A 12,263-nucleotide genomic window follows, 5' to 3' on the forward strand; every position below is an offset into this window, starting at 1 on the left:
TAGATGTGACACCAACAAGCTAAGTTGCTAAGTTCAGGTCAATGGCCCATTAGCATCACAGCTGCACCGATTAACAACTTTCAGATGCTTTGCAATCAACCAAACAAGTTAAAGAGTGTTTTTTTTCTTTCACTCACTGAGAGATCAATTTAGGAACGAGCGTTCCAGCAATTACCCTCGCCCGGTCGACAGAAATCATCCGGTCTCACACTGCTCAATAAAGTTTAAATATTAACAATATACCGGTCAACCAGTGTTTAACATCATAAAGAATTATTCCAACTCAGTTTAAAACATTATTTTCAGGTCATACCCCGTGGATGAAAACAGGTTTTATCTGTGTTTGGATCAGACAGCGCACGAGGCAGCAACCGTAAACATGACCGCAAAACAGGAAGCGACGACCGGACGTAACCTACGAGGTTGATCACCTGGGACGCACGAGGTGCACTAATTGGCTATTTGGGAAGCTCGTTCTACATAGCCTTCTGCAGCAACTCTTTTTTTCCCTCTCTATTTCTCCTTTTCTCCATTTTAAACACTTTTCAATAGTTTTTAGTGCATATAATCAATGTCAATGAATTATTTGTAAAGCATCTATTTATTTCAAAATAAAATGAATTGCTTTTAGAATTTTAATGACTGCTCAATGACTTTCAATGAATTTTTTTTTTTCACAAATAAAATGGATTATTTTAAGGGGATAGTCTTAACAAAATTGTCACTTTACAGCCTGGGCTACACCTGCCTGAGGAACCGTCATGCTGATGTGACAAATATAGCCACATGGGTTTGGGAGTACTTCGGAAAACCATTATCACTTAACACAGTCTGCCGTCGTATCCAGAAATGCAACTTGAAACTGTATTACTCAAGGAGGAAGCCAATCATCAATTCTATACAGAAACACTGCTGATTGTCTCTGGGCCGGAACTCATATCAGATGGACTGAAAGACAGCAGAAACATGTCCTGTGGTCAGATGAGTCCACATTTCAGCTTGTTTTCTGTCGAGTTCTCAGTGCCAAAGGTGAACACGACCATTCAGTTTGTTATCAGAGAAAGGTGCAAAGCTAGCATCTGTGATGGTTTGGGGGGGGGGCATAAGTGCCCACCGCATGGGTGAGTTGCATGTGTGTGAAGGTACCATTGATATATTGGGGCATATAATGGGATTTTAGAGACACATGTTCATCAAGGCGATGTCTTTTCTCAGGAAGTCCATGCTTATATGCCAGGCCTCATTCTGCACGGGCTACAACAGCATGGCTTCGGAGACACAGCGTGCGTGTGCTTAACTGGCCTGCTGCCAGTCCAGATCTGACTCCGATTGAGAATGTATGGCGCATCATGAAGAGGAGAATCAGACAACAGTAACCACGGACTGTTGAGCAGCTGAAGTCTTGTATCAAGCAAGAATGGACAATAATTCCAATTGCAAAACTGCAACAATTAGTGTCCTCAGATCCCATATGATAAAAAAGTGTCATTAAAAGTAAAGGTGATGTAACACAGCGGTAATAAAGCCTCTGTCCCAACTTTTATTGAGTGTGTTTCAGCCATCAAATTCTAACTTTGTTTATAGTTACAAAATATAATTAAGTTTGTCAGTAAAACTATTTGTCAGTAAAAATATTTACTTTGTACTTTTGTCAGTGAAGTGAAGGTTTATGTAAATTAATAAATTCAAGATTTTTGTTTTTATTGCATTTTGGAAAATATCCCAATTTTTCTGGAAATGGGGTTAGTACATGTATGAGACTTCTTCACAGTGCTGTAGCTGTCATCACATTAAACACATTTTGTGAATTTTACTTTATGTACTTTATTACAAAAGCTGCAATTGTAAATTTTTGAAAATGGATCAAATAAAAAATGGATGTAATTGAGGATGTACTTTTATATCCAGGTCATTTAGTTTGATTGTTAATAGATGGCTTGGAAAATATTTGTGAGTTTTGCAGAGAGTAGTGTACAAGTGTACACATATATACACAGCTTAGAATGTTATATTGTGCAGTTTGGAGGATTTTATTTTTCCTCAGAAAAAAACTGTGTCCAAGAAATGGTTAACAGAGGAACGTTCATGACCTCTGTCTTTGTGCTCCTCCTCCTCCTCCCTCTCTCTCTCTCTCTCTCTCTCACTGACACAGAAAACAAGGAAATGACTTCGCATTTCAGAGGAAAAGAAACTTAGAGATTCTCTCGCTCTCTCTCTGTGTGTGAGTTCAGGAAAATGGCCGAGGCCAGTATTTCAGTAGATCAGGACCAGTTCCTCTGTTCAGTTTGTCTGGATCTACTGAAGGATCCAGTGACGATCCACTGTGGTCACAGTTTCTGTAAGGTGTGTATTAATGACTGCTGGGATCAGGATGATAAGAGCGGAGTTTATCGCTGTCCTCAGTGCGGAGACACTTTCACACCAAGGCCTGTTCTACGCAGAAACAACATGCTGTCTGAAGTGGTGGAGAAAATGAAGAAGACTGAAGTCCAAGCTGCTTCTCCTGCTCACTGTTACGCTGGACCTGGAGATGTGGAGTGTGATTTCTGCACCGAGAGAAAACACAAAGCCGTCAGGTCCTGTCTGATGTGTGTGGCTTCCCTTTGTAAAACTCACTTAAAACCTCATCTTGAAATTCCTGCTTTGAAAAAGCACAAGTTAGTCGAAGCTTCTGGAAATCTACAAGAGAAGATCTGCTCTCAGCATGATGAAGTGTTGAAGATCTACTGTCGTACTGACCAAAGCTTCATCTGTTATCTCTGTACGATGCATGAACACAGAGGTCATGACACAGTCGCAGCTGCAGCGGAAAGAACTGAAAAACAGGTGAGAATGTTTTAGAGACATTTTTCGAACCAATTAATCCTAATTTTTCTCGTGTCTACAATCAGCTGTTTTAACCTGGTTACAAATTAATCAAACGTTTAAAAATTTTACATTTGTGTGTTCATCAGAAAGATTTGTCAATGTACTAAAAGATCATTAAAGTGGAATATGACATCATTAAGAGAATGTTTAATGTATTGTTGCTCAGAGGGCAAATCTTGGGTGTGGCACCATCATACAGACTTTTGCAGCTTTAGCATGTGCACACAAGTCACAACTATTAAACACACACACACACACACACACACACACACACACACACAGTACACACTCGCTGTACAGAACAGCTCGAGACACTGCTGTGTAAAATGTGATAAATTCATTCATACTTAAACCTCCTGAATGATGCAGCAAAAAACATTCACCTTCCAGTTTAAATCCCATCGATGCTCTATGCCAGCATAACTGGGCCAGATCTCATCTCATCTCATTATCTCTAGCCGCTTTATCCTGTTCTACAGGGTCGCAGGCAAGCTGGAGCCTATCCCAGATGACGACGGGCGAAAGGCGGGGTACACCCTGGACAAGTCGCCAGGTCATCACAGGGCTGACACATAGACACAGACAACCATTCACACTCACATTCACACCTACAGTCAATTTAGAGTCACCAGTTAACCTAACCTGCATGTCTTTGGACTGTGGGGGAAACCGGAGCACCCGGAGGAAACCCACGCGGACACGGGGAGAATATGCAAACTCCACACAGAAAGGCCCTCGCCGACCACGGGGCTCGAACCCGGACCTTCTTGCTGTGAGGCAACAGCGCTAACCACTACACCACCGTGCCGCCCCGGGCCAGATCTCTCCTCTGTCAATTAGAACAACATTAGCCGTGTGGGTGTGAGCTCATGTATATAGAAGGAGCAGATGCAGGAGGAAGTGGAGGAAAAATAACAAACATCTAAACAGCTAAATGTTCACAGAGTGAGTTAAAGGAGGAGCAGATGAAATCCCAGCAGAGAATCCAGGAGAAGCAGAAGAAGGTGCAGGAGCTGAAACAGGCTGTGAACACTATAAAGGTGAGCAGTGAGCAGAGACAGAGCTGCTCCTAGAAACACACACAACATGGACAACGAGTCATTTACAGTCCCAGTAAGAGAGGGAATGATAGATGAGCTTTAAATCTTGTGTGTGTGTGTGTGTGTGTGTGTGTGTGTGTGTGTGTGTGTGTGTGTGTGTCCTAACAGCTCAGTGCACAGACAGCAGTGGAGGACAGTGAGAGGATCTTTACTGAGCTGAGCAGCTCCATGGAGAAAAAGCGCTGGGAGGTGACGGAGCTGATCAGAGATCAGGAGAAGGCTGAACTGAGTCGAGCTGAACGACTCCTGGAGCAACTGGAGCAGGAGATTGCTGATCTTCAGAGGAGAGTCACTGAGCTGGAGCAGCTTTCACACACACACGATCACATCCATTTCCTCCAGGTAACACACACACACACACACACACACACACACCAGTCTGTATAATCCCATGAATATTTCTCCACCTTTCTCCTCCTCCATGATGTTTTTTCTTTCTCTCTGTAGAGTTTCCAGTCTCTCTGTGTCTCTTCTGGACGTGAGGACTCACCCAGCATCACTGTCAATCAACATCTCTCATTTGATGGAGTGAGGAAATCTCTCTCTGATCTGAAAAAGAGACTCGAGGAATTCTGCCAGGAGGAATTCATCAAAATCCCTGAACATGGTGAGAGAAATCGTCCTGCTGGGAAATCTTTACTTTCTCTGCAGCACAGTAAAGAGAGACATCAGATTTCCCCAAAAACACACAGAAATGATTTCAGATGATGACGTGAACTTCCTGTTATTGCTGCTCTCGACGGGAAAGATGATTTTATACACTTACACTTTTTATTCAGGTCTTAATAGTGTCAAAGCTTCTGTTTTGTTTTCAGTGATTGTACTATTAATAAAGTATAGAGGACACACACACATTTATTCACACATTCCTCCAAAGAGAGAGAGAGAGAGAGAGAGAGAGAGTTCATAAGTCATATGAATAACATTTATTCTGTAGTCATTAGTTCCAAAGCAGCTCTCTGCTCGTGCTCATCTTATTAATAAAGTTTAGTTCTCCGTCGTTCAAAAATCTCATTTAAATCCCACACCTAGAGAATGTGTTTTCTAAAATAAAACGCTGATTAAACATCAGACACAAATTGTATCACTTTAAACTGTTTCCGTCTTTTACAGAACCTGATTTTTCATCTCCATTGTGTTTCTGTGTCTCCACAGCTGCAGCAGTTCAGATGATTTTACCCTCAGAACCAAAGAGCAGAGAAGATTTTCTGCACTGTACGTGTAAAACACACACACACACACACACACACACACACACACACACACACACACAGTGTCTCACTCCCCACATAAATCTATGCTGTGATTAATATCTAACATGTTCACATTTCTCATGTGTTTAGATTTCTGTGATCTGACTCTGGATCCCAACACAGTAAATTATCACCTCATTCTGTCTGAGAAGAACAGAGTGGTGACGTACAGTGAGAGAAATCAGCCGCACTCTGATCATCCAGAGAGATTTGACTCCTACAGTCAGGTGTTGTGTAAGGAGAGAGTGTGTGGACGCTGTTACTGGGAGGTGGAGTGGAGCAGTAAGGGATGTGTGTTCATATCAGTCTCATATAAAGACATCAGAAGGAAAGGACCGGGTAATGAGTGTGTGTTTGGATTCAACAATCAGTCCTGGAGTCTGCGGTGTTCTTCTTCTCTCTCTTTCTATCACAACAGCATTCAGACTGATCTCAGAGTTCCATCCCCCTCCAGAATAGGAGTGTATGTGGATCACAGTGCAGGAACTCTGTCCTTCTACAGCGTCTCTGACACGATGAAGCTCCTCCACAGAGTCCACACCACATTTACTCAGCCTCTATACGCTGGGTTCAATTTACCTCCTTATGGATCAGCTGTGAGATTGTGTGATCCAAAATAAAATATTAAATGATTTGACATTTTTAAAATTAAGATGAACAGCTTTACTTTTATATAGAGAGTTTAAGTCCAATAAAGATGGAACATGAGGAAAGTCTTTTAGACACGGGCGCAGATAGAGGGGGGGACGGGGATTTGTCCCACCCAGATTTAAATTCACCTCGTTCGGTCCTCCCCACTTATAGGGAGGAAAAAACGTCTATGCTGTCTTTCTTTGCATAAGGCAAACCTCACGGAAAAATCAAAAGACTAATTACCATTTGGTTTATTGAGGTGCACAGCAGTACAGATGTAGTTGCAACTGCGCAGACTGCACAGGTTGCGAGCTCGAGCTTGGTTGCTATGGTTACCCACAACAAGTTTGACAGGCATATCGGGGACAGCTCCTCCTAGTTCAGGACCCCAACACGGCATGATGAAGGGTGCCAAAAGGCAGAAAACGATTGCATCGTTTTTTAAAAAAAAAAAACGACTAAGTAAACTGTGCCTTACTTTATCATATCACCTTGCAATTTTTTGATAGTCTGTTCAAAGTAATGTCGTAGTGAAAGTAAAATCGTACGGAGTAGAGATGCCTTTCTGGTAGCCTCCTTCTTTCGGTGGTAGCCTGTAGATACAGTGCTCAGAAGGCAGTTTTAATGTTTAATCTGGCGTTCCCTGCCATAATTTCAGCGAGCATATTGTTTCATAAGGAAACTTTGCGAAGAGTTGTTGACTGACTGCCGCTCACGCAACACACAGGCATAGTTAGAAAGTCAGGATGCACTGGTTTACACTTTACACACACACACGTAGCCCAGCCTCTCGCTATGTTTAACAGTTGGAACTTCACGGTTTTAAAACTAGTTTTGCAATTTCTGTGCGTGATGATAATGTGTAAACTTTGGATTTCCATAGGCTATGTTAAAATGTTATCATTGTCCTGGCCTGCAGGTAGTTCCTGGTGATGGCAGTGAGGGAGGTGAAATAACATGTATACACACTACCGTTCAAAAGTTTGGGGTCACCCAGACAATTTTGTGTTTTCCATGAAAAGTCACACTTTTATTTACCACCATAAGTTGTAAAATGAATAGAAAATATAGTCAAGACGTTTTTCTGGCCGTTTTGAGCATTTAATCGACCCCACAAATGTGATGCTCCAGAAACTCGGGCCAAGTTTACATTAGACCGTATCTGTCTCGTTTTCTTCACGGATGCACTGTCCGTTTACATTAAAACGCCTGGAAACGCTGGGAAACGGGAATCTGCCAGGGTCCACGTATTCAATCCAGATCGTGTCTGGTCCGGTGCTGTGTAAACATTGAGAATACGCGGATACGCTGTGCTGAGCGTCGTCATTGGACAACGTCACTGTGACATCCACCTTCCTGATTCGCTGGCGTTGGTCATGTGACGCGACTGCTGAAAAACGGCGTGGACTTCCGCCTTGTATCACCTTTCATTAAAGAGTATAAAAGTATGAAAATACTGCAAATACTGCCCATTGTGTAGTTATGATTGTCTTTAGGCTTGCCATCCTTCCACTTGCAAGTGGTAAGTGACGCGCATACCCGATATGCACTGAGAGCACACACACAGTGGCTCAGTCCTGAATTACTGCTCGTGCGCTTCACTCGCGCGCTCTGTGAGCTGCGCAGGGCCGGAGTGCGCACCCTCCAGAGGGCACTCGCTGTTCAGGGCGGAGTGATTTGGAGCGTAGGATGCCTGCGGAGCCGAGCGTATCCGTGTATTGGCGTTGCTGTGTGCACGCGAATCGTGTATTGGCGTTGCTGTGTGCACGCTAATCGTTTTAAAAACGTTAATCTGATGATCCGCTGATACGGTCTAATGTAAACCCCACCTCAATCTGCTCAAAGGAAGATCAGTTTTATAGCTTCTCTAAAGAGCTAAACTGTTTTCAGCTGTGCTAACATGATTGTACAAGGGTTTTCTAATCATCCATTAGCCTTCTGAGGCAATGAGCAAACACATTGTACCATTAGAACACTGGAGTGAGAGTTGCTGGAAATGGGCCTCTATACACCTATGGAGATATTGCACCAAAAACCAGACATTTGCAGCTAGAATAGTCATTTACCACATTAGCAATGTATAGAGCAGTGGTGGGCAATTATTTTTTCCATGGGGCCACATGAGAAACAGGAAATTTTGTGGAGGGCCGGACCAAAAGGCTGAACTAAATTCTGCATAATATTAATTGTATTTCTTTATATAAAGCAGTAAATATCATTGTTTTTACAAGCTGCTAAGACTGGTAAGAGTATGGAAAAAACGAGGTTGCCTTACAAAAAATTTAATTTATTCAATCAAATTTCCCAAAACAATGGTTAACAAAATGTGAACGTTTGTACCTTTTTTTTTTCAGTCACATTCACCCCAAAACACAATAAAGACATCACAATATTGTCTTTCTACTCCAAATATCAAACAAGATGCATCATATTATAATAATGATGCCCACATTTGTAGTCTAATCACCTCATTTGGTGTTTTTTTATTTGTTCAGTGAGAGAAATCTAGTCTCTGTTGGTCTTTAACGAGTGCATTGAGGTGGAGATGCGAAGCACAGCTGACAGATGATCATCAGTCCATTCGGTGTAGGGATCAGATCTACAGATCGGCTCGGGCTCCGGCGCCTGCTGGTGACGTCACACTATGTGATTGGCTGGACCGTTTGAAGGATGACGTACAAGTTTGTGGTTGGTCTGGACAAATTACGGAAGTAGTTATCGCAGGATTAGGTTTCGTGGGATGTCATGTCATGTTCATGTCGGGCGCATTGCGTTTTTGTTGAACACAACTAAAAAATAAAAGCAATGCATATTCAGTCCATGCATGAGGTCAAATTAGAAAATACTGTACGTTTATTTTGTAATTTCTAATTAACCTTACGCGGGCCGGTCAGAATGAACCAAAGGGCCGGAAAATGCCCAGGTCTGGTATAGAGTGTATTTCTGATTAGTTTAAAGTGATCTTCATTGAAAAGAACAGTGCTTTTCTTTCAAAAATAAGGACATTTCAAAGTGACCCCAAACTTTTGAATGGTAGTGCATATATATATATATATATATATATATATATATATATATATATATATATATATACACAAAATGGAATTATTTGCTGACAGCTCAGTCCCCCCCCAGTTCAAAAATCCTATCTGCGCCCCTGCTTTTAGATTTCCTAATATTTATAGATCTTCATTTCTCTGTCTTTTAGGAGATTTAAAGGGATAGTTCGGGATTTTTGACATGAATCTGTATGGCATCCCCATCAATAGTGTCGTGCAAACACACTGACTCACCCCCGACAGCATCCTGTGAGTCCAGTTCTTGTCCAGTTTTGGTCCAGACGAAAGTAGTCCGGCAAGTTTGTTGGGGTCACGAAAGTAAAACGTTTTTCGTCTCAAAACAGTGTGTGTTCAAAAGAGTGATATATTTGCATCACAAAACCGTTGCCAAATAAAAAGTCAGACCTCGAAATCGCTTGGCACTATTTTCTCTCCCTTCTTATCACTGCGCGCTGCCGCCAGGTGACAGCCACGGCTGTTTCATTCATTGTTTACTAGTGATGGGAATTTCGGCTCTTCTTACTATAAGGAGCCGGCTCTTTCGGAAGATTTTTTATAATTATTTCTCATGACTTGTACATTCACATCGAGTACACATATCAATGCACATTAACACGAAGGGATTTACTAGACCAATTTATATCTGGAACTATTTTCAGCCACAGCACAGGCAAAGCACCGCTGCAGGCGCAAAGACACAGCGCAGCGCCTGAAAACGGGTGCGCAGTGCCTGAATACCCGTTTTCAGGCGCTGTGCGGTGTCTTTGCGCCTTCCTTTTCCTACCTATTCCTTTAATTGCTGCAATTAACTAGTTAATTCTGATTCTATTTCTCCTCTCAGTTATAATCTGTCCTGCTTTTGAAAAGATCCTCTCTGGGGGAACAGATGTTGCCACTATACACATCCTCCGTGCCATCACGTGTGTAAGCCGTGGATAGAGTGCAGCCTTGGTCTCCCACCAGCTTAGTGGGTCTGCGTTTCGCTGTCACCTGGCGGCAGCGCGCAGTGATAAGAAGCGAGAGAAAATAGTGCCAAGCGATTTCGAGGTCTGACTTTTTATTTGACAACGGTTTTGTGATGCAAATATATCACTCTTTTGAACACATACTGTTTTGAGACGAAAAACGTTTTACTTTCGTGACCCCAACAAACTTGCCGGACTACTTTCGTCTGGACCAAAACTGGACAAGAACTGGACTCACAGGATGCTGTCGGGGGTGAGTCAGTGTGTTTGCACGACACTATTGATGGGGATGCCATACAGATTCATGTCAAAAATCCCGAACTATCCCTTTAATATTATAATTGTGACCATTATATAAAAATTATCAGAACATTAAAAAAAAAACCATCTGCATTATCATAAACAACTGCTATAATTGCTGGCACATTATTTTTTAAATATTCAAATTAAATTTTCCAGCTTTACAGTTTTATTAATATTAGATTAAGGATCATTGTATCACTTCCACAAACTTATCATATTGTAATCTCAGAGGAAATGAAAATGAATCGCAGTAATGTGTTGTTCTTCTGTCTGTATCTCATTATATTATCTGTCTACTGACTGTCTCAATTATAGCAATACATCAAGTGTATAATATTATTAAATTATTAATATTTCCTCAAATATTTTTCTCAGTGAATGTTTTTTTTTTCTTCCTATAAATCACCAGGGTTGATAATGTACGTAGCTAACAAGCTAAGAATTCAGGGAAAGTTAGCATAACAGCTAACAGATTAGCATCGTGAAAGGATTTTCTGTTTTGTTAAGTTCACTAATTATTAATCTTCCACATGAATCATTAAGTCTGTCCTTGTCCTGTATATTCAGTCACAATTTCCTGTAAACATCTTGTGATAAACTGTGAATCTGTTGTTGGAGGACTGGAATATAATTATTCTGCCCTTGTTAGTTGTTGTGAACTTGGCAGATCGCGAACAGAGTTCTTCAATAAACACCGAGTCAGCAGGGGAGTTTCTCAAATGTTTACTGTGGAATCGCTGTGAAACTGCAATATAAAAATAAAAAATATGTTACATGTTGCTTGGCTTTGTTATTTAACACAATTATCATACACAACACAAATACACAAACAAGTTCAATTTCTCATTAACCTGGGCTGCCAGCTCTCACGCAATGAGCGTGAGACACATGCATTTGACTGTCTTCACACGCTCACACGCCATACCTCCGATTGCTCACGATAGAAAAAAAAAATCTAGTTTATCTATCTGATCTAGGCTACCCATTGCGTCGTGCCAACCACTTGCAATCGATCAATTACGCCTTACACACGGCTAAACAGGCGTGTTCCCTTCTGTACACACTCCCCTATGGTAGGTGGCGCATCTAATGATGCTGCACTCGCTGGAAGTTGAATAATTGCCTACCGTCAATTTAGAGGAAGAGGAGAGAGAAGAAGGTATCCGAGTTGAAGACGGGTGTCTCAGACAGGTTTGAACATACGTACGCCGATGTGTGGCGTTACTGGCGTAATTATGAACTTGTATAAAGTTTCTCAATCGCTTTAGCCTAAAAGTGTTGTGAGAATATTTAATGCCCTATCGAGAGCTGTGTACTAGGCATGCTAAATCATTATCGGCCTACTGCCGTGCCACAGCCTCTATCTTCCCCAAGGGCAATTCCATGTAAATGTCAACCTCACCATGCAAAAATAAAGCATCCCAAATTTCAAACTAAAACTAAATAAATAAATAAATAAATAAATAAAGAAATATTTTGATCACCTAATATGTCACTGTCAGTCTTTCTTTCTTATAATGTAAACCTCAAGCTAAAAATCAACTTTGATCATGTACAATTCTATATTATTGTCACAAGCCACAGAAATGTATGCTAAAATCCACAAAACAGCAAAACAATAGCCATCCTAAATATTATTTAAGAACTTTGATAGTTTTAGCTTATATTTAGAGAGTTTTTCAAAGGGTTATGGTGGTTAAATTGCTGATTTTCTAAACATATGCCATATCTATTTCAGACGCGTCACATCCATAACAGAATTTCGTCACATCCATAACGCTGACTTTTCCTTCCGAAACTCTGCATGAAATACAAAATATTTTAAACAAAGATTTTTTAATACCGTAAATCCTCTAATATAGGCCGGGGCCTTTATTTCACTCAAGTGCATCTTGGTCCAGGCCATTATTGGAAGGAGGCCAGAATTAGAGCCAGGCCTCTATTTCTATTTGAGCAAAACAGACTACCAGTGGAATGAATAAAAACGAGATTTTGTGTCTATTTGAACCTATAAAATAGGTTGATGCTTGGTTGCCTGGTTACCACCAGACCTACCGGTAATCACAATCAGGGGCGCCTGCA

General features: G+C 41.3%; 1 protein-coding gene across 1 annotated transcript; it reads left to right on the forward strand.

The window, feature by feature from the left end:
• Positions 1 to 2,149: 2,149 nt before the first annotated feature.
• Positions 2,150 to 5,873, forward strand: LOC132881423 (tripartite motif-containing protein 16-like). Its single transcript, XM_060913876.1, has 6 exons — positions 2,150 to 2,826; positions 3,813 to 3,908; positions 4,077 to 4,310; positions 4,416 to 4,575; positions 5,124 to 5,183; positions 5,312 to 5,873. The coding sequence occupies exons 1-6, from the start codon at positions 2,236 to 2,238 to the stop codon at positions 5,839 to 5,841; spliced, it is 1,671 nt and encodes a 556-aa protein (XP_060769859.1). The 5' UTR covers positions 2,150 to 2,235; the 3' UTR covers positions 5,842 to 5,873.
• The last annotated feature ends 6,390 nt before the right edge of the window (positions 5,874 to 12,263 follow it).

The sequence above is a fragment of the Neoarius graeffei genome, chromosome 2, assembly GCF_027579695.1.
Source record: "Neoarius graeffei isolate fNeoGra1 chromosome 2, fNeoGra1.pri, whole genome shotgun sequence".
NCBI classification, from domain to species: domain Eukaryota; kingdom Metazoa; phylum Chordata; class Actinopteri; order Siluriformes; family Ariidae; genus Neoarius; species Neoarius graeffei.

What these genes read in the sequence shown, in the direction of transcription:
- LOC132881423 (XM_060913876.1), top strand. Translation starts at nt 2,236, where the DNA reads ATGGCCGAGGCCAGTATTTCAGTAGATCAGGACCAGTTCCTCTGTTCA. An exon ending in CGGAAAGAACTGAAAAACAG is followed by an intron (nt 2,827 to 3,812) that starts GTGAGAATGTTT and finishes AAATGTTCACAG; the next exon opens with AGTGAGTTAAAGGAGGAGCA. An exon ending in CATCAAAATCCCTGAACATG is followed by an intron (nt 4,576 to 5,123) that starts GTGAGAGAAATC and finishes GTGTCTCCACAG; the next exon opens with CTGCAGCAGTTCAGATGATT.